The 22,453-nt window shown below is 35.7% G+C and overlaps 4 protein-coding genes across 6 annotated transcripts in view; 2 read left to right on the top strand and 2 right to left on the bottom strand.

Moving 5' to 3' along the window:
• Window positions 1-1,781, bottom strand: part of grm6a (glutamate receptor, metabotropic 6a) — a 78,792-nt gene extending 77,011 nt beyond the window's left edge. Inside the window, exon 1 of the mRNA XM_055168045.2 lies at window positions 1,475-1,781. The gene's annotated coding sequence lies outside the window, so the exon portion shown is untranslated. The remainder of the gene's footprint in view (window positions 1-1,474) is intronic.
• A 4,108-nt stretch (window positions 1,782-5,889) lies between these two features.
• Window positions 5,890-9,102, top strand: abt1 (activator of basal transcription 1). Its single transcript, XM_055168555.2, has 4 exons — window positions 5,890-6,047; window positions 6,215-6,595; window positions 7,833-8,008; window positions 8,553-9,102. The coding sequence occupies exons 2-4, from the start codon at window positions 6,238-6,240 to the stop codon at window positions 8,931-8,933; spliced, it is 915 nt and encodes a 304-aa protein (XP_055024530.2). The 5' UTR covers window positions 5,890-6,047; window positions 6,215-6,237; the 3' UTR covers window positions 8,934-9,102.
• A 179-nt stretch (window positions 9,103-9,281) lies between these two features.
• comta (catechol-O-methyltransferase a) lies at window positions 9,282-18,056 on the bottom strand. Its single transcript, XM_055168556.2, has 7 exons — window positions 17,980-18,056; window positions 17,656-17,861; window positions 15,264-15,435; window positions 14,546-14,663; window positions 11,759-11,952; window positions 10,631-10,762; window positions 9,282-10,548 (listed from the first exon to the last, which is right to left on the bottom strand). The coding sequence occupies exons 3-7, from the start codon at window positions 15,432-15,434 to the stop codon at window positions 10,369-10,371; spliced, it is 795 nt and encodes a 264-aa protein (XP_055024531.1). The 5' UTR covers window position 15,435; window positions 17,656-17,861; window positions 17,980-18,056; the 3' UTR covers window positions 9,282-10,368.
• A 1,838-nt stretch (window positions 18,057-19,894) lies between these two features.
• cdk16 (cyclin dependent kinase 16) overlaps window positions 19,895-22,453 on the top strand; it is a 55,807-nt gene continuing 53,248 nt past the window's right edge. Inside the window, exon 1 of one of the 3 annotated variants that reach the window (XM_073868157.1) lies at window positions 19,895-20,411. The gene's annotated coding sequence lies outside the window, so the exon portion shown is untranslated. The remainder of the gene's footprint in view (window positions 20,412-22,453) is intronic. The other 2 variants (XM_073868156.1, XM_073868158.1) reach the window with 2 other exon arrangements.

The raw sequence follows: 22,453 nt of genomic DNA, 5'->3' as shown, positions 1-22,453 counted from the left end.
ACACAGTTCACACATATATATATTATGCAAAAACTTTTATTTTGTATGCAATTAATTGCGATTAATCGTTTGACAGCCCTAGTATTGACATTAACAAAGATTACTTAATACTGAAAAACTATACTGATCATTGTTAGTTCATGGTAGTTAATCCATTTACTAATGTTAACAAATACAACCTTATTGTAAAATATCTAATGCAAGCTTAGCTACATGCACCGCGCTTGGTTTGAGTAAAAGGACGATGTTCACATAAAACTGAAGGTGCTTTTGTTGCTGAACACCATTTTGTTTAAAATTGCTGTCATTTTTTCTATAGAGCATAAAGATGAGTATAAAAATGAAAAAAAAACTATTCATACAAAGTGATTACAGCTGTCAAACTTTAAAAAGGTTTGCAGCATAAAGAAAAAATATCCAGAAAAAAATCTGCACATATTTTGCTTTTTACCTGAATGTGAACTGCAAGACTGGCTGTAAATGTTGACTGTAAAGAGAGCTAACAGGTCTCTACACTGAAGAAGCATGAGAACTGATTTCCCATGAATCCTTGCTGATCTATCCAGCAGGGCACAAACATCATTAAAGAAAATCCACAAAGATTTGGATCCTTGACATCATCTGAGCAGACAAAGACAGCAGCTCCAACACATTTCCAAACATTCCTGACGACATATGACATTGTTCACACGGAGTTATGTCTGTTAAACGATGACTGTGTATGGAAGCATGACACAACCGTCAGGGGGACACAGCCGTCGCAATAATTCAAAGAGACACAACAGACCCCATAGCGTGGTTTAAGACAGTAGGAATCCATCCTAAAGGACACGAAAAGCAGATCAAACCATAGGAGCTTTGAGGCAAACTCACAATTGTCCAATGGGTGTCAAACCCTTACAAGTGGTGCTTAACAGGTTTGTGTTTCTGAACAGAAAAGTCTATGTCTACATTATGAAATAAGTCTGCATAAGGGTTAATAATGTTTCTACACATCTTAAATTCACTACATTAATGTTCTTTGATACAGAGTGATAAAATATATTGAAGCCTGAAGATGCATTGATGAAAGAGTTATGATGTTACATAAAACAAAATGATGCACTATGGTACCATATCCAAAAACACATTTAATGGTTTTTGTGTTGAGCAATCTGTATATTTTGCCTACTTTATCATCCTTTCCAAAATAGTATAGTGGTGGTATGGTAGATTCTGTTGTACTTTGATATAAACTATTGTCATATTAATGTATCATTCAATTTGCATAGCACTAAAAGGAATACCATGGTAGTCTACATGTCCAAACATATTGCAATACAATGGTACTTTTTGTGCATTACGCAGGTAAGTTATGTAGTTTTACCGCGTAAACTTTTGTCGATAAAGCCTCACTGAAAGGAAACGGCAGATGTGCAAAACACGTAAAACACAAAGAAGACATCACATACATCAATATTGTGTTATGTCTTACCTATTCATTGTGAGCTTGAACTTTCTCCAAAAGACGCGGAGTGCGCCGCGATATCCACAATTTCTCATCAAATCCTCACAGTCACGACGAGTCATTTACACCTCTTGCAGGTTTTGTCTTTTGTTTAGTTAGTTCAACTACCTGTTTAGATCACCTGTGAAAAAGATGCGCGAAACTCTTCTTCATCTTGATACATTGTTGCGACTCATTCAATCCTCTGTCTTTGCGCGCGCGCGCTCTGTGATTCATATTGAACACAATATTTCTGTGGCGCTTCTAATCTCTATCAAATCTCTTAAAAGCTCGGTTCTCTCTCTCTCTCTCTCTCTCTCTCTCTCTCTCTCTCTCTCTCTCTCTCTCTCTCTCTCTCTCTCTCTCTCGCGCGCGCGCGCGCTCTCTCACGCCAATCATGTTGTTACATATGTATTGCTCTTTTCACTTTGACCATAATTTTGTTTATTTTGTCTTTTATTTATTGTATTTTATTATATTTTGCAGTATTTTTGAAAAAATGACAGAATAAACCCTTTAAAATAATTGTGTTTCGATTATGTTAGATTAAAAACAAAATTAAAATAGGAGTATTAACCTTTTATGGCTACAATTATTTTTATACTTACATAACTGAAATCTCTGAGACCCCAACAGAAAATGAGATTAAGATATTAACATTACAAATGAATATGTGTAATGTTTTAAACGATATGAAAGAGACAGATGGAAGGGCCAAATCTAAAGAAAATTACACTTGCATGGGTCAAATATTTTGCAAAACATCTGAAATACAAAAATCATTTCAAATCAAATAAGATCCATCTATGAATGCATGTATGTTTCCCAGAGGAGGGAGGGATCAATGAATCATCTTCACCTTAACATCTGTCATAGTGCTCATATGACATCCCACCATGTATGTCAACCTGGATCAAAAAAATAATCTTTGATTTATTTTCCCAGGTTTGTTTAGCCAAATTGCTGAATAGTTATTGTTTAGTAGGATGCACAATTGGAGACAAGCCTGTGATGTGCCAGAGAAACGATTTGGTAACACTATAGTAAGTACATGTTGTTTATGAGTATTACTTAGTACTTAAGTGTATAATTACACTGTAACAGTGCTGCCGTAAAATAAAGTGTGACCAAAGATTTAAAGAAAGAGGATTGGGAATTTGTGTTACAAAATAAATGTGCTTCCTTCTTCACAACGATGCCGTAGAAGAACCATTTTTGGGTTTCTCAAAGAACCTTTCAGTCAAAAGTTAACTGAAGAACAATTTTTTATAATTTAATGAACATTTTTCATTACAAAGAACCTTTTGTGAAACAGAAAGGTTATTCGGATGTTTTAGGTCTCTTTATTTTTAAGAGTATATCATATGTCCCTCCATCCCATGGCAATGAATTACAACCAGCAAACTGTGGTGATCATTTCAACAAAGATCAAGAACTTTAATTGTTAATAATTAGACAGATTACTAATAATAATTACATAATAAAAAATATAGAATAAAAGCTTTTTGAATCATATAAAGAAACTATGCCACTATTCTTTTGAGAGATAATGCAAACTCCAAAATGCAAAAATCCAAAATTGTATTTTTAGAGAAACAAGGAAACTGTGCAGGGTCTGAAGCCATTAAGGTCCCATTCACTGAAGGGGGATCTTCCAAGACCTGAAACCGCCTGCTTAACATGAAAACATCCTATCACATTTTCCTGAACAATCACATTATTTATAAGTCAAGTTTCTTTATTTGGACAGTTAAAAACATTTAAAGAATAGCTCATCCAAAAATGAAAACTCTGTCTTAAAATTATTTCAGACTGGATCACAAAAGCAGTTTCTTAAAGCAGAAATGACTATTTGGTATACAATGAAAGGGATTGGTGAACACAGCAGTGGACTCAAAAACTGTTCACTTATACAATGAATATTTCACATGGCATATAGGTTATATAAGATATACAAATTAGAAATAGGATATTCCTGCTTAGCACAAAACAAACACTGATTTATTTACATTAAATAGTATAAGCCAATACTGTAAATCAAATGCTTACCATGCTGCATAATATTCATGACAACTATTGGATGGGTATAACTCTAAAATATACAATAAAGCATCTTATATTCGTAAATCGTGACTGTTAAAAATGCAATGCATGTTTGGGCTGCGATCAGCAGTCATACTTAGTATTTCATTCACAGTGAGATGAAACCTTGTTGTGGCTCATTTTGCATTTATATCAGAATGAACAGTACCTGCTGCTGTTGAATTTCACATTTGCTCACTGCTACTTTATCAATTTTTGAAACGTGTAAATAAATCATTCATGTATGAAGTCCCTGAGGTATTAGAGAGTTGATGGTGTTTATATGTGCATTTGTTTTTAGCGTCTTTACTTTGCATGCACATTAATGCATGTTGGTCAGTACATTTACTGGTATGTGAAATGCACAAGATGATCTGTGTATGTGTGTGCATGTGTGTGTAGTCACAGGGATCCAACCAGACGCCTCAGTGTTGCATTCATTGTACTTCTGACTACAGTTATCCATGCTGTTTGATGTTTGTGGTAACAACTTCAATACAATAGCTTGCAATCCCATTTCATTATCCTCACACAAAAAATGTGATCGGCTTCTTAGGTTTTTTTGCACATTATCAGCACATGGGATTGGAAAGGAATCAAAGACAGACTCTTAAAATAAGACACATTTTAAAAAATGAAATAGATTTTACAAAACAGACGATTCCTCCAAGCGGGACCAAAAACAGGGACTTTTCTTTCTCATGCCTGGCTATATATCATGTATCAAACAAATGCAGTGGCCAGACAGCTGTGTATAATGTAATAATATTGGCTGCTGTTTTCTTTGTTCGGAACTGCTCTTTGTTGCCTGTCGCAATCTATTCACACCAGACCAAACTATAAGCCGTGCGGTCTGCGTATAAATTAGGTGGACAGTGTGGTGTCAAAAACATATCTCAGGTTGTCAGTCACCCTGTATGTGAAACAAACACACCCAGCAAAGGATTTCACTTCTGACAGGCGTTGCTGGAAATTTTGGCTGGCCATGACCCAAAGAGACTTCATCCATGAAGATGACTTATTGTAATTAGTTAAAGTTACAGCAGTGCTATAACTCTTGTGACAACTAGCCCCTGACTCCCCTATTTTATGTGTTAAAACACATCTTATTCACCAGGCACATAATTGAAGTTTAAAGCAGAAGTGGCTTCTCTAAAGGAGATGCTATCATCTTTACTTCGTGGTGATGTAATTTCTGATGGATCCCTGGAGCCTGTGGCCCTGATGCCTGGGGTTAGATTTAAATAGACAGATGTGCCTGTGACAGAACTGCTGCAGAGCTCTCAGAAAAAAAACAAGTCATCCTTTTTAATAATGCAATAACACACATGTGTCGGGCACATAGCCTTGCATATACAAGCAGAAGAACCTGCTGGAGAAACCTCACAGCTGGAGAGGATGAGTTGATAATGAAGGGCAAATGAGGGCATCTTTGTTCATTTGCATGCTTCTAAACATTCACTGTGCTTTTGCCTTAACAGATCCTACATTTTAAGTATGACCCATATGGCAAAAAAATATATTTTTAAATATATTTCAAAAATTGGCCAAAAAATATATTTGCTAAAATATGTTTTGGAATATGTTTACAGAAATATTTTTTCACCAATATATTTATTGGCCATTTTTTTATATATTTTGAAATATATTAAAAAAATAAATAAATTTTAAAGCTTTAAAAAAATATACTTAGCCCTCCACATATTTCAATACAAGGAAATATATTCACGTAGCACTGGAGAAAAACTTTATGTTACGAACCTGTAAACAAAACAGTTTTAAAAAGGTTAAAATTAAATATATTTTTAACTTCAGAAATATACTTTTTTTAAATTAACTTGTATTTATCATATATTTAAAATATTTTTGGTAAAGAATCAATTTTTGCCATATGGGTTGTAAAATTAGAAATTTTGAAATATAGCCTTTGAAATATATGTGTGTGTGTGTGTGTGTGTGTGTGTGTGTGTGTGTGTGTGTGTGTGTGTGTGTGTGTGTGTGTGTGTGTGTGTGTGTGTGTGTCATAGCATCCATCACATTTCATTGAAAAATATTTCTTTTGAACATTTTGGTCTGTGTTTTGCTAACATATGGAGGCTCTGATCTAATGCACAAGCCCAAATATTTCCTAGGGCTATGTCGCCACCTACTGATGAGTTTTAGGGTTACGGTTAGATTCGACTATAAAATAAAAAATCCCCAAGTACTGTCTGAGATATAATAAATGCTAATTGATATAACACATTGAACAGTGTTGTGCTAAAAATTCTAGTACATTTTAAACATTTTTAAGCTTGTTGCAAAAAGTGGTCTGTCGCTTTAAGAAAGTCTCGTGTATTCTTTCTGTCGCTTGACTGTGACGTCAGTGCTGTCTCCCGCACCACATGTGTTTGAAATGGTTGAATTTTCTTCAAAACATATTATAATTAACAAGAAAATATAACATATACATGATAAGAGTAACTGTCTTCATTGTACGGTAAGATTTACATCGAATAAAAGTTACTTTTAATCGTTAAAAGAAGTCACGTTAGATGGTTGTGTTATTATCTAATCGAGCCATGTTTATATTTATATATGTTAAGAACTGTTCGAATTAAATCGCGTAAGTTACATTACAATGGATTTATGATTTTTAACCTTCAGGCTGTAATCGTCACTTTTAAGTTATGGCTTTGCTGGAGACGAATAAAGATAAAACAGACCAAGAAACACAAGCCATGGTCACTGATGAAGAGTTAAATAAAGAAGGTGATGGTGAGGAGGAGAAAGATGATGGCGAAGAAATTGATGGTGAGGAGGAGAAAGATGATGGCGAAGAAGATGCTGATCAGGAGATGAGTTGTGAAGACGAAGCTGTCGATCTGGACGCTGATGATGATGATGATGGGTCTGAGAAACCAAAGAAAAAATGTATTCCTGGTATAGTGTATTTGGGACACATTCCTCCCAAAATGAGACCAAAACATGTAAGGAACATGTTGGGTTTATATGGCGAAATTGGACGGGTATTCCTACAACCTGAAGGTTAGAAGATGTCTTACTGTAACTTTTGTTTTGGACCATCAGCTTTAAATGCATCTATTTAGAGTCCTGTGCTACCAAACCTGGCTTGTCAAATTTGAATGCACAAATTTTTAGATGCCAGACTAAAGTCATTTTCGACAATTGTTATAAACGCATTATAATGTGTTTATAACACATTTTATATGTTAGTAATGTATTGCTAAAATACGTTACAAAGTCAACTATGTATTACTGAATTCTGGAGTTACACCGTTAAACCGTTTTTGTCTCATTTCTGAGTTTAGGAATATTTGGGCGGGGTTAAAAGGTTGGCTTGATGACGCACAGGAGCCACCAAGCATGGCCCCGCCCCTAACACAATCGCGATCCATTCAGGTTACAGCTATATTTAAAAGTTGAGAGAGTGGGTGTGGTTTCAGCATGACAGAAACACGCCCCCAGCGTTTGAGACCAGAGAATCCTGCCTGCTTTTCCAAAATTTTGATAATTAGTTTTATGTACTTGTCGTTTTTCGTCATTCAAATTTGGCTGGGTGGTTAATATAACAAATTTTTCTGTGGTGTGAGAAACTGAGAACACATCTATAAAGGGTTAGTTCACCCTAAAATGACAACTTGATCATAAATCACTTACCCCTGGGTAATTTTACAGATATAATTTTTCCGATAAAATGATAACGACAGTTCGTTCGATAAGTTATCGTTAATGTTTACGCACTGGGCGGAATGTTTCGCAAGCACTTCCGGATGCGGAATGCGCTCTTGGTTTACAATCACAGTTTCAGTTAGACTTGAAGGAAGGAGTGGAGTAAGATGAGGCAAGTTTTTCATTAATTATTAGAGCCCTATGATTTTCGCGATGCAGATTACGCGGATGGAATTACGGAATGCAAATGCGCGTAAACATTTTCCTTTTGTGTAATGTTGGATGCGCAAACAGGCTTCGTCAAAGCCCGGAACACAGCAGATAAAATAGCAGCATTCGCCGTAGTCTGCTCGTGAACACGCACTGAAGGACCAAATTGTTGAAATAAAATCGTTCAATTTGTTCTCTTTGTGCACAAAAGTTTTCTCGTCACTTCATAATATTATTATTGATCTACTGATGGCACATGGACCTTTGTGCCGATGTCTTTGTAATTTTGGGGTGATCCTTTAATATTGGATTTCACATGGACTTTAAATGCCTCTATACCTGGGCCAAGCTGTAATACTGTATATTTTTCTTGTGCTTTTAGATCGCTGCATTAAAAAAAAGAAAAAGAAAGCAGGAAGCAATTCTTCTAGTTTCACAGAAGGATGGGTGGAATTCAGAGACAAACGCATCGCCAAACGAGTCGCAGCCAGTCTGCACAACACGCCTATGGCCAACAGAAAGAGAAGCCGATACAGCAGTGACTTATGGTCCATAAAGGTATATAATAGTAATGCTATGCTTGCTTTGTTACAAGGATACCTTACAAGTAGGGGTATAATGATACGTCGTGCGATTCTGCTTGTTACGCTTCTCAATGAATGTCGCTACATCCAAAAGCCAGAGGGCGCTCTTGTGCAGAAACTCAATATGCGCCACAGAAGAAGAACCCTCCAGAAAATGTATAAGTATATGTATATTGCTGTTCTTGAAACCTTTTAGGTAATTTCATGATAATAAAAATATGTATAATGATTATGTTTGACGAGTGTTTCTTTTTCAAATGCATGTTATAAACGACTCAAACTGCTACTGATCAAAGAGCCGTAGTACATGCAAGAGCTGTGCAAAATATTGCCTCTGCGATTCAGAATCGTGTTTTGTTTTTTTTATTGTGTATTGTGAATTATCATTACAACCCTACTTACAAAGATTACCTTACAAAAAATGTACTAAAGTTATGTTCTCCCACCAATTTATTTATCCAAATCAAAATCTAAAGTCTGCAGTGTTTGGAGTCTGTAACTTTTTTTCTCTATTTCAGTATTTGCACAGGTTCCAGTGGTGCCATCTTAGCGAGCGACTGGCCTACGAACAGACCGTCTATCACCAGCGTATGAGGACAGAAATCTCCCAGGCCAAGAAGGAGACAAACTTCTACCTGGCCAGTGTGGAGAAGAGCCAGAACTTTCAGAAACTCAGGAAGAAGAAGGAGAAGAAGGGAGAGGCTGTGGAGGAGAAGTCCTGGGACTTCAAACAGCGTCCTACAGAAGACGAGATCCAGTTGAAACGTATGAAGAGTAAAGGCATGTCTAAAGCAAACCTCAGGAAGGCTCAGGAGAAGAGCAAAGCCATCCAGGAGAAATCTCAGTCCAATGTGTCTCTCCTGGCAAAGATCTTCAACAGTGGCAGGGCCCAGGATTGATGAGAACAATAAATGTGCTGTTAGTAGTCTTCTTTATATTTTTCAGTCTTGGAATGGATGTTTGTACTGTATTTTTGCCACAGAACTGATATAAATCGCATGTATTAACACGCTGAAATCCCCCACCACAGCGGCTTAATAATAAACAGTGTACTGTTTTACAATGTAAGAGGCTTAACCTTTTCGTAAGCATAATTCATTGTTCATGAAATTTTAGTCTAATGCAGACCTGTGTCTGTTTATCACATTTGGAAAGTAATTATTTTGTTCATTAATTGCTTTTGGTCATGTAAAGGTAAAAATGGTTAGTGTAATTTTGGACTGTATGCATAAACTGTGCAGCCCAACTGTTGTCAACACACATTTCACATCTTTTATTTTTATTTATTAAAATACAATCACATCAATATAAAGGACTTCATGGGACATTCTGTGCTCTGAAAACAGGCATGGTTATGTCCATATTTAATAGATGAAATGTCCCAGCTGTATCAAACTATACAATCGCTGTTTAAAAAAAACATCTATTTTATCTTAAGTGTTACTATAGGGGTGCAAATTAAAATCTAGTTAATTAAATATGTTGCATAAAAAGATATTCAAACACTTAGGGGTGGTTTCCTAGACAGGGTTTATCCTAGTCCCAGATTAAAATGCATGCTTAATTTAAAAACACTTTGCATTGACATATCTGAACATATAAGTCCTGTTGCTTTGGCTCAAGATGCACACCAGTATTTTTTTTGTAAGGTTTGCTTGTAAAAACTACTTAAATGTCCTAATACAGTGGTTCTCAGGGGGCCGCGAGATGGTGCCAGGGGGCCCCAGTTTTATGACATTTTATAAAATACACTAATTCATCATGAATTTTCTCTGTAATTAAACCTAAAAAATAAGGCTAGTAACCAACAGCACTGTATAATTTAATATGTTTTGTAAAATGTTAAGTTTTAGAATTGGTTTTTGTCATAAAATCTCTTTGGGGGGCTGCGAAGGATTGTGCTGTAGACAGGGGGGGGGGGATGTCACTGAAAAAGTTTGAGAACCACTGTCATAATTTATCTAATGCCTAGTCCTGGATTAATCTAAACCCCGTCTGGGAAACCGCCACTTAATGTGTTTTGGTAAGGGTGACCCTGCCTGTGAAACCAGGCTAAAGAAAATTATAACCATTTATTTCACGTCAATATTAAAGATATTAAGGTTATATTTTCACAGAATGATCTTTAGGATGATTTTATGTAGAAAACAGTAAATGACTTTGCCGTTTTTACAGGCAGGGTCAGAAATCTGTTTAAATGTTGTCCTATCACAAGATTCAAATGTTCTGGCGCATTTGGACAAAATCTTGTTTGCTTTTTAAACGTGTTGCAATGTCAAGGTCTCCTACCAACATAATTGGTCAATGACAAAACAAATACTACTAAATAAAGATTTATCCTAAGAAAACAGATTTCTCCAGGCCATCTTCTGCTTCGGTGTACTCCAGATGTGAGCGGTAGTATTGGCTCTTATACCGTGGGCTGTTCCTGACATATTCCAAATATTCTGGAGTTCCAGGACAAATGACATTGTCTGCGAGCAGGACCGAGCCTTTCTTGAGTAGACCACAGTCCTAAAATATAAAAAATAAAAGATGATCGTGTTAGAAGTGTTTACTCGATGGCTAAACAATAGGATATTTTTTAGGCTTTTACCTCCAGAAGTTTAATATCTGGAAGGTAACGGTCTTTCCAGTGGTCCAAAAAGATAAAGTCAAAAGATGTTATTCCAAATCGTTCCTTGATTTTGGGGATCAAATCACCGGAGGCTCCCTCCAGTAAAGTAACCTTAAAAATAACACAATAAAGAAAGCTGTCTTAAAGGGGACATAGCTCGAAAACCTGACTTTTCCCATGTGCTACACTGAAAAAAAATTATTAATTCAATTTACTAATTTTTTTTAAGGTAAGTGGTCGCAATCAATTTATTTAAGCAACATTTAAAAAAAATTAGAAATACAAAATAAAAAACTTTGAGGACTTTTTGAATGAAGCTTAAATAAATTGATTGCGACCACTTACTTTAAAATAATTGTAAATTGAATAAATCATTTTTTTCAGTGTACAATTGGGTCCCCAGTGCTTTTATTAACCTAGAAAATATGGAAAAGATCAACCCAGTAACTAGTTTTGGTAAACCATTATCTGCAAGCAAAATAGGTAATTGAAATTGGCTCCCTTTGTGATGTCAGAAGGGGATAATACTGCCCCGTAATCTGCACTATCCAACCACAGCACTGCCATTTAGCGCAGAGGTCAGCTCATTTGCATTTAAAGGGACACACCCGTAAATTTAACCTGCTATAATAAATTATCTAGATGGTATTTTGAGCTAGAACTTCACATATGTAGATTTATTTTACATTTTAAAAAGTTCTTGTGAAATGTCCCCTTAAACCTAAAAACACATGATTTATATAGTTGTAGCATCTTTAAACTAAGTATAAAACATTTATATATACAATTTAAATGTGTAAACTACACATGAAGTTCTTCTCAAATACAACAACAAAGCACAGTATCCCACAATGCAGTGCGCTCCACCTGAGCAGTCAACTGTAGCCTAATATCAGATCACTTTCTTAACATATTTTTAGTATTTATTGTAATGCCAAAAAAATTAAAATTTTCAATTAATAGGCCAAAAAAAGATGATTATTTGACTGCACTTAAATTGCTCACAGTTTCTTATAATCACATAGAAATGTAGGCTGCATACTGTTTATACAGTGTAATTCATTGTGAATGTAAGCCCTTGTATCTACCAGCTGTTTCCTCACTTACCTTGTTCTGAAGGCCGGCGTGGGCGATGATCTGGCGTGCGATGGTGGCGTAGGCCGGGTTGAATTCAACAGTAATGAGTTTAGAGCCAGGAGAGAGCAGCCGAGCGATACGAAGAGTGGAATATCCGCAGTATGTGCCGAGCTCCAGAGTCGTGCTGGGATTAACCTCACTCACCACTGAATCCAATATGGGCCCTTTAGAGACAAACAGATGAATTTAGACCAGAAGCAGAGGATAATCGAGACAGCTGATCAATGGGGTGGATAATGGTGTAGTCGAAACATCATTAAGGCTTCTCTGCCCCATTAGCAGCTCTGTGCCATCATTTATTCATCACTGCCTGTTGTCACACATGCAGTTGACCTACTAATAGGGAAAACCCATTTATGTGCTTTGGTATCAAATGGCCCAAAAAGTATTTGGACAGTTATGACAAAAAAAAAAACGTGTGAATGTTATTGTATTGGATCAGTGTTCAACAAATGTTTTATAAACGGGTTAGTAGAATTAATAAAAGATTCAACATTATTTATTAAAGGGATAGTTCCCCCAAAAATAACAATTCTGTCATCATTTACTCACTCTTATGTTGTTACAAACCCGCATAAATGTTTTTTTTGTTCTGATGAAAAGAAAGGATGATATTTTAAGAAATGTTTGTAACCAAACCGTTTGTGGACCCCACACTGAACAAATTCAATTTACTCAATTTTTTTAAGGTAAGTGGTTGTAATCAATTTATTTAAGCTACATTTAAACAAAAAAATTAGAAAGGCAAAACAAAACCAAAAACTTTTTTTAAATGTAGCTTTAATAAATTGATTGCAACCACCTTAAAAAATTTAGTAAATTGAATGAATAATTTTTTTCACTTACATAGTAGGAAAAAATAATAGTATGGAAATGAATGGGGTTCACAAACGGTTTGCTTACACACATTTCTCAAAATATCTTCCCTTGTGTTCATCAGAACAAAGAAATTTATTTGGGTTTGTAACAACATTAGTAAATGATTACAGAATTTTAATTTTTGGGTTACCTTTCCCCTTAATAAGAGCCGGAAATGGCTCACAATGTTTCTTTGTATTGGAAAAAGATGTGTTTTTTTTTTACAATTTTATGTATATATTTATGCTATAAGTGCCAAGAACATGCTTTCTTTACGATAATGGCAAAAGATAGTACGTTGCAACGTTCAGTGACATTTTCAGTTTTTCGAGACAACAAACTTTGTAGGAAATCTGTGAATTAAAATGCACAAACCAGAAACAATAATACCCAACAAACAGAGATCGGAGTGGTCTTTGAAGAACAAATAATATTTATTTTATTTCAATTTTCATGTATGCATTTATGAGGAAGAAACAATATTAAGGATGTGACATTTCTCTGTTATCAATTCTAAAAAATCTTACTAAACTCTCAGAAATAAAGGTACAAAAGTTATTCACTGGGACAGTACCTTTCAAAATGGTACACCTTTGTACCCAAAAAGTGCATATTGGTTCTTCAAATATACATTTGTACCTAAATGGTAGCCTACATATTAGGACCTTTTTTAAAGTGTACTGCCCCAGTGACAGCTTTGTACCTTTATTTTTGACAGTGTATGGAAATAATATGAAAAAAATGTTTGAAAACTTCAATAGAGATCTTGCATTGGTATTAAGCCACGAAATATTGACATCTAAAATATCAGCATGGTAAAAACTTTATTTTCCATGGTTGACATTTGCATAAATTGTTCAGTTATGTTTGTACTCTCCCGGCTAACAATTTTTCAATATTTAGCATTTTGGGACCAGTACAGGGAACTTTCTTAGTTGGTTTCCAAAAATGAACCGGGAACCATATGCTAATAAGGAGAACATTTGCTGGGCTGGAGGGTGGATGCTTTTTCCTTTTTGCCCATAAGAAACAAATGAACTTGGTTGAATGTTTTTTAGACTTACTATAGGCTAATAAAAAATTGCATACCCCAGTTTGGTAACCACACAAAACCATCTGCAAATAAATGATAGCGGAGCAAAAGCCAATTTGATGTCATGATGATTTTTATACATTAACGTTTATGAATTAACGTATTGCAGTTTTATCTACTACTGTGTAACCATGTAGGCCTTAATAATCGTAATAATGCTGAACTGAATGATGAAATTGTTCTGCTGAACACAAATATTTTGAATAAATAGCCAAACAGATCTGGGACACCATTCACTTCCACATAGTATCCTACTATGAATTTCAATGGTGCCCCAGATCTGAAAACATTCTTTAAAATATCTTATTTTGTGTTCAGCAGAACAAAGACATTTATACACGTTTGTAACAACTTGAGCATGAGAAAATGATGACAGATTTTTCATTTTTCAGTAAACTATCCCTGTAACGTCATTACATTTTACTCATCCACCCATCATTTTGAACTTAGATTAGTCTCCTGCTAAGTTTTACTATATATGTGTGAAACAGTATCAAAGCTTTCAGGGAAGATATCTAAATTAAATGTATCCCATTATGCATTGTTGCATCTAACTGTGACTGTTGCTTGTCTTGCATGTAATGTTCACGCCTTGTGCACACATGTTCCTACAAACAACATTCATGTGTGCTGCCATGCAGAAAAAATGGCATTGACCCAACAAACACAGACGGCCATCGCATCTCATTCAGAACAACATACTGTGAGAAGCCTCAAAGCTATTCACTTAAGATTATGTGAGATATACATAGGAAAATATCAGCCAGGCAAAAATGATGAGTTGGGATTGGGAGACAGGTTCATACCTTTCTCATCGCCCACATTCATAGCCCATTCTGTGTGCCTGCAGTGGAAGTCAATAGCCTCGATGACACTCTGTGGGTCACCTTTCGTGGCCTTCTTCTGAACAGCTTTTAGCATGCGCTGCGTTCATTGAATTCAGACATGATACAGTCATGTTATTTACTACACCATACAATATTGAGACTGTAAGGTATAACATAGAGTTAACTGGAATCCATTAATTATTCACTCTCGCTTTCAAAAGTTACTGTAAACCATTTTGTAGTGTTGTTTACGCTATTAAAAATGATGTCAACAACACTTAAAAAACTGAAAGTGGTGTTAAGATGATACAGTGTTGTATTAAATGTAAATCTGCCTGTAAAAACCCAGCTAAAGTCATTACTGTTTTCTATATAACATTCTGTAAAATATAACCTTAATATCTTTAATATTAAACATGATCATACCAATAATTGAAACCAGTGAGTAAAATAAATAATTTGATGCACCTAATCTTATAATGAGATTATGACACTTTAGCCTGGATTTCACAGACAGGGTCATAATAATACAGTATACAGGTACGGTATAGCATTATTGCTTTGATCATAGCAGTAAATCTAGTAATAACTTTGTACTTTTTGCTACATTTCTGGTTTGTGGTGTCTCTGTACCCTAGCCATAAAACTTTCATAAATGAATGATCGATGTACTGTATGCCTGGCAAGCAGGGGTCACCTCAGGCCGTGAAGATCCCGTCAGGATGTTAAGGAATCGTTGGATGATGACATCATGCCAGATGAGGGCCAGCGTGCCATTGGATTGCACAGCTGCAGGGATGAGCCAGTGATACAGAACATACAGGACAGCAGCTAAAACCACACATACGGCCAACACATCCAACACCATCCTGAATGGAGAGAGAGAGAGATTTAGGTCTTTTCACATATATTTTCATGACAATTAATTAAGTTTGCATAACAATGCAAAGCATCATGGTCCAGAAATAGATTTTCTTTTTTGTATTATTTTATTTAGATTTGAAACCATATGCATTTTATTTAGATCTCATACCATATGCATTACTATTTGTAACAACCCACATACAGTATGCTCATGCACGTCAATGAAGAAAAAAATGGTTAACAGTGGGTAATAAGAATAAGTGAATGGAATAAAATTACAAATGAAGAAATAGATTTTCTTTATGCTAAATATAAATGTATGTTTTATTTTAGGGTAAAATGTGACCCATTCATTTTTTTTGTGACATTCTCCTAAAAACCTTTGGACCTGAATCATTGATTAACTTTATACTTATGACATACAGCCACACCTGTGTAAATACCTGTAACAAGATTACATCACCAACCCACTGCAACAATATAAGCTATTACAAAATTTACTGTTGCACAACATAAATAAACTGGATGAAGTACATTAATAAAAAATAACAGGGGGTTAAAACACGGTGCAATAGTGGAGGGTTACAACACTTTAACTCTGAAAGGTTTCTTATTTAAATGATGCAGTGGCTTTTAAAAATTGTGTTTATTTCTTAACAGCATGCCAGATTTGGCCACATGCCTGGGAAAGAAAAAAAACTCTTCATCCCAACGCTGATTTATCACTTACACAAACAGAGTCAGCTTTGTAATGACTTGTAAATTGATGATTCAGATATTTTTATGTATTCACCAGCCAACTTTTTATGGCTTGATATTTATGTTAGACTCTTGCATTTTCTTCCGGCTTCCAATCTGCCATAGTGTAGTATAAACACCAGCGTTCCTGAAGTTCTTATAGGTAAAGCATTGACTGTTGATCTACTTTCTGGGATAATAAATGTCAACAAACATATAGGAAAACACAGAAATTAATAGACTAAGAGACCTACAATGTATCATCAGGAATATTTGTGACCCTGGACCACTAAACCATGCAACCATGTCATATGGGTAATTTTTTAAAATTAAGATTTATACATAATTTGAAGGTCCAATAAATAAGCTTTCCATTGATGTATGATTCGTTAGGATAGACCAATATTTGAAAATCTGGAATCTGATGGTGCAGAAAATTCAAAGTTGTCCAAATGAAGTCCTTCTCAACTGCATCCACTCACAAAATATATTTTTACTGTTGGAACATGATATTTACTTAACATCCTGATGATTTTTGGCATAAAACAAAAATCATACATTTTGACCCATACAATTTATTTTTTACTTTTGCTACAAATATACCTGTGTGACTTCTAACTGTGGTCCAAGGTTTTGTGGTCCAAGGTCCAAGGTCAGATACTGTATCGGAAGAACCATATATTTAAAAAAAAATGCTTGGTTATCGTCAGAAAATGTTTATATTTAACACAACAATGGGTCGAAACAACCCAGCATAGATTAAATGAGTTATTAAACTAACCCTATACTGTGATATGTAGTCTACTTAGCCAAAGTAACGTTAATCCAGTAAATAAATTCTTATGAATAAAGCTCATATTTAGGGCTCCAAATCATGTTTTAGGCACAATGGGGTGCTTATAAAGAACCCAAAGCACGATCCACTTGAGCCTTTTACTGGCATGTAAGATTGACAATAACAGCGTATATGTGCGCTGTCAGTACAGGCTTTAATTAAAGATGGTATCAACGCTCAAACCTGAACTGCAAAAATAGAAAGAAGAAGATTGCGACACAGAACAGACAGACGTGTCTCTCTTAAGCAAACTGTTTTACAGCTGCAGCTGTTTTTTTAGACGTAGCCATTATTGACCGCGTGGCCTGCCAAAACCAGAAGACTTTAAGTAGGACTGAATTTTAAATACTAGGCCACATGAATATTTAACTAACCTGTCCGGGTACAAATAAGTAAACACTACTGAAAGACTATTACTATTCGGAAGAGCAAAGCATTATATTAACACTCACATTTTGTGTGCAGACATTTCAAATTATTATATTTCTAATGAAACAGCAGTTCATGTGATGAATCATGCATCAAGTCACACAAAGAAAATGACAGGAAAATACAAAACACCCATTGAGGTATTCAAACATACTGACAGTATGCATATCATAATTCATAAACAGATGTTGCAATATTATGCCAAACTTAATTTCCATCTTACTTTCTATTGTAGATGCCTTCACATAAACACACGGATGAGCTTCCCTTTTCCCTTGTACTCCGATGCTTATTGCTTTTCTGTGACAAAGTCTCTTTACCTCTTTCTCTCTCTACCTCTCTCCCCTCCCCTCTATTTGCTCTCTTTCAAACTCGCTCTCCTGGTTCGCCTTGATATGTGTGGAGAGCACTGCACAGCTGCAGGTCACACTGGAGAAAGAGACACAAGGCACATGCTGTACACACATATATATGTATAGGCAGTAACATATAAGCTCTCACACACATGCACTAAAGCACATGCATATACACAGTTACAAGTCTGAACCTGAGCCAGCTGGGCTGAGATTTTAATCCTCTTTGAGCCAATCATGCTTTAATTAATCCCTCACACGAATTCTTCCAACCTCTTTCTGCCTCCCCCTTTTATTTCTCCCCTCGCTCCTCCCCTTACTCCCTCTTTCACACATTGACAAGCAGATAATGCTGACAAAAGAGGGGCCACCTCCTCCTCTTTATATGCAGGGATGTCTGGAGGTCTTGAAAGCGTGGCACATTTTCTGCAAACGCAAAAGCAACTCATTTGGTTTGGCTGAGATCACAGCATGCTGTATAGAATTTTTGGAGTTATAGATTTGTCAAATAAATGCATGCAAAATGTAGAGAAATGTATCTGTCTGTCTTTGTATTGTCTGCCTATTTGTCACATGATTGCATGTTTTGTGGCAACAGAGAGAGAGAGAGAGAGAGAGAGAGAGAGAGAGAGAGAGAGAGAGAGAGATTACATGTCCCAAATGTTTTTTCATCAGTACATGTCATACCCAATCTAAATCATCCACACACACCCGCATACAAACACAATGCTTTGGTATACACAGTTATCAGTGTAATATTGTTGCTATTGAAGCTCTGGTAGTGCATGATGATGTTAAGCTATGATATGTGACTGTACTAATAATTGCATCAGCTAATTTGTCTTTCAGATTTTCATCAGTACTTATCTCTTTATAACAGTGTTATTATTACCAGCATGAAAGTGATCTTAAAAACATTTTTTATTTTTTTATTCTGCACTAAGCATGAGATTGTAAGATCACCTGATCTGGCTGAACAGTGGCTACTGGTGGCCAAGAGAGGCATATTCAGACTCTTATTTGAATTTAGACAAGGTCAAATATATACTGTATGTCTGCCCTTGACAATTGTCATTGTTACATATAGTTAGGGCTATGTGAGCATGATTATTTTGTGTAGCTATAATAGAAATGTACGCTTTTATCCAAAGCAACACAAAGATAAGGAAACATAGGGAAGCAAATCATAGGGAAGCATTAATACAAAAAGTGCATATATATTCTGAAACAATACCAAAACAATGCAACGATAGAGCCATTCTGAAACTATACTGATTAAAAAAATGAAAGGAAAAGTGCTTTTATGGAATTGTGTGTATTAACACTTGTTATTTTTCTTTTGTAATAAGAGTTACCTAAGTTATTACATAACAATTATTAGGATATCCATATCTTTCATTATAAGATCTGTGCACAGAATGCAAAATTGTTCTTTGCAATTGCATACTTTTTTTATACATGTGAAGCTAAATAAGTATAAAATGAACAAAAGAGATGTTCATTTGCACCCAAGGCACATTGACACAACCCCCATTCAGAGGGTTTCCAGTACCAAACATACTGCTGGGGGCTCTGATGCATGCCAGAGAGATGAATCACTGACTGAGGGCCTCTACTGCTCTACATCACACACAACATACACTAATACACGCGCACACACACGCGCACACCTTATTTCTATCGAACCCATCTCTTTTAATAAGTGCAATAATTAATAAGATTTCAAACAAACTCAAACAAGCTTACATGCATTTGGTCAGCTTGGCATTTATTTATTTAATTCACGCAGGTGTTTATGAAATTGTTTCACAATGTATTTTAAAGAATGTATTTTGCTGGAATGAGACACTTAAATGATGAATTGTTTCTACTGGGTAGGTTGGTTCAATGTAATTTATTTAATTAATAAAAAAACACAATTCTACTGTAACTAACAGTTTAATCCTATTGCACTGAACTACCAAGATATCTCCCAAAGGACAAATGTAACAACTCAGCATTTACGTACAGCACTGTGCGGTAGAGACTGCCTCCCCCTCGCATTCACCCTGAATGGTACAGTCCGGCTTGCTTACAGTGACTGCGGGTCAGCCCACTACAGGCCCGTTTTAATTTTTAGGAGGTGTGTTCTATTACTTCACGTCCACATCGATGGACAGCACGGACGCGTAATATCCAGAAACATCCGATCAAGAATATATCATAATGAATACATCGATGCAAAATAAGAAATATTTCATTTATTAACACAGTTACACGTTCCTCCAGGCTCCACCTATCTAAACTGTCCTGACTGAGGAGGAGTGAGTGCCTCCTGAATCTATTCGCAGCTGCTCCGTCGCTACCACGATCCACTCCAGTCCGGATTTGGCAAGGAAGGGAACAGCTGCTGTAACGTATTAGCAAATTCAAGAGAGAAGATACAGGCAACAGCAGCAGCAGTGGAATATGAGGGGTGTAAAGGAGTCGCTGGGGCAGTTTTGGAGAGCGCTGAGGCAGCCGTAGAGGATCATGGCCGAGGACTATTGGGAGCGCGCGGCGGCTTTGGGATCATATTATTACTGCTGTTAAGATTACACGAGCAACGCACACTCCTACACACACACAAGGGATCTCAAGTCCACGGGTAAGAAAACCACACTAGATATTCACCTGTCCCGTTACGATATGTCATTTAAAGTAAAAAAACAAAAACGGCACAGTGTGTCAGGTAAAGTGGGTTTGGGTCGATGGAGTTTATTCGAGCCGGACGGTCAGAAATCGTGATCGGGTCGGTTTGGAGTCTTTGAATGAACACGCAAAGAAAGACAAAAAATTGGGATTGAGGGAATTAAGTTAAATTGAGACATTTATTTTTTTGCATTCCTGTGCATGTTTAACGGCCGTTTAATCCTGCTCTTTTAAGGCAGCTAAGCTAACCTGGCTAGCTTGTTTATGTGTGGTTTACAGTAGATTAGTCAGCAGTCTGGGCACACTTTCATTTAAACCTTATTTGTTATTTATTTATGACTTTCCATAATAATTAAGCTATGTTACTTTTGAGTGGATGCGTGTGTTTTCATTTAGGCATGGCGCGTGCACTCAAATGTCACAAATGAATAACCTCAGAGTTTAATTTATGATGTAAGTTACATTTATTAAAGGTCTATGTCTCATCGACAGGTTATTTTGTTTGTTGTATTCCCATTTTAAAATATCATTATTAATAAACACGTCTGAAGGAGTACGCAATTTTTAATGACGTATTTTATGTACTCATGACAGCGTGACATCACTCATGCAGAACATGACGTGCGTTACGTCTACGTGAATATTCCTTATTACCTACATATAGCCCCATGCTACAGCTGAACTTTATTAGCTGTTGGGCCAATTTCTCGTCAAATAGATATGTGTAAGCAGGTGAAACTAGTTGTGTTGTGTTTAAGAGAAGGAATGGGGAAGAGGTATCCTGTTTAACTTGATCAGAATATTGTGTCTGATGCGATAAAGTAATGTCTGAGTCATTGCTTTCCTGGTCAGATGGAGCGACATGTTTGAGAGTTGTCAAGAAGAGCCTCTCTGACTCAGCAGGACATATTGGAGGTGTGGGTGAACAATGGGTGGGAGGTTTGGAGAATATTATCATGAGGTTAAACGGAGGTATGGTAGATAGCTTAGATTTAGCACTAGCACTCTGTTGTTGCACAGTGTTCATCATCCCAAATTTATATGATGGTCTTTTATTGATTGCATGAAGAGAAATGGGGAGCGCGCTTGACCTCTTGACTTGCGTCTTGGGAGTAATTGGTTTAAAGCGAACTAGAGTAATTCCTGGGAATGCACCTTGCTTGCACAAGGTAGCCTTGAGCTTGTGAATATTTTTGTTTAGCTAGAAGATTTATTGTCACAATATTGTCCTCTCTATGTAAATTTGCTCAAAATACACTTGTCCTATTGCCAGATTTTGTCCTAAATTAAAAGCATAGTTTGCTGGTGAATTTGTCAATGGACCATTTCTTTAATAAGCTAGTATAAGTTAGTGGTTCTTATTAGGGATGCTTTGATTAGGTTCTTTGCAGCTAATACCAAGGACAGATTTCTTGTCATCATGATCAGCCAATACCAATGCCTGATACTGATTCTTTAAGCTGATATGTAAGCTTTTGAATGTGACTGTAACTGTTAACATTTTATTATAGATAAAGTAATACCAGAAATGTTGCATTTGTTATATTATTTGCAGTAATTATAAGGTATAAAGAATCAAATAAATAAGCACAACAAATTATTATTCTACAAAAAGCAATTAAATATGCCTTTATTTTCATTATGTATATATATATATATATATATATATATATATATATATATATATATATATATATATATATATGAAGAGTTTGGTTCCAAAACGCAATAAATCCATTTTGACAAATTTCGGTAAAAACATGTTTTCTATACCAAGAAAGTGACAAGACGAAAACCACTATTTTCTGTTACAAACTTTCACATAGCATCTTTAGGTTATAAAAACATAAAAAATTCAAATCCATAACTTGATTTTCAAAGATTTATTATAAAAACGAATTATTTTTTCCACAAAATGCAATAAATCCATGACATATTTTTATTTCAAAATGCTATAAATCTATTAAATCAATGTATAAATGTGCATTCATCTTTACC

This window comes from Misgurnus anguillicaudatus, chromosome 5 (assembly GCF_027580225.2).
Source record: "Misgurnus anguillicaudatus chromosome 5, ASM2758022v2, whole genome shotgun sequence".
Classification (NCBI taxonomy): domain Eukaryota; kingdom Metazoa; phylum Chordata; class Actinopteri; order Cypriniformes; family Cobitidae; genus Misgurnus; species Misgurnus anguillicaudatus.
The sequence above is the reverse complement of the archived record's forward strand: the minus strand, read 5'-3'. Positions and strand labels throughout refer to the sequence as shown.

What these genes read in the sequence shown, in the direction of transcription:
- abt1 (XM_055168555.2), top strand. Translation starts at nt 6,238, where the DNA reads ATGGCTTTGCTGGAGACGAATAAAGATAAAACAGACCAAGAAACACAA. An exon ending in GGTATTCCTACAACCTGAAG is followed by an intron (nt 6,596 to 7,832) that starts GTTAGAAGATGT and finishes TTGTGCTTTTAG; the next exon opens with ATCGCTGCATTAAAAAAAAG. An exon ending in GTGACTTATGGTCCATAAAG is followed by an intron (nt 8,009 to 8,552) that starts GTATATAATAGT and finishes TCTCTATTTCAG; the next exon opens with TATTTGCACAGGTTCCAGTG.
- comta (XM_055168556.2), bottom strand. Translation starts at nt 15,434, where the DNA reads ATGGTGTTGGATGTGTTGGCCGTATGTGTGGTTTTAGCTGCTGTCCTG. An exon ending in CGGGATCTTCACGGCCTGAG is followed by an intron (nt 14,664 to 15,263) that starts GTGACCCCTGCT and finishes CAATGAACGCAG; the next exon opens with CGCATGCTAAAAGCTGTTCA. An exon ending in CAGATATTAAACTTCTGGAG is followed by an intron (nt 10,549 to 10,630) that starts GTAAAAGCCTAA and finishes TTTATATTTTAG; the next exon opens with GACTGTGGTCTACTCAAGAA.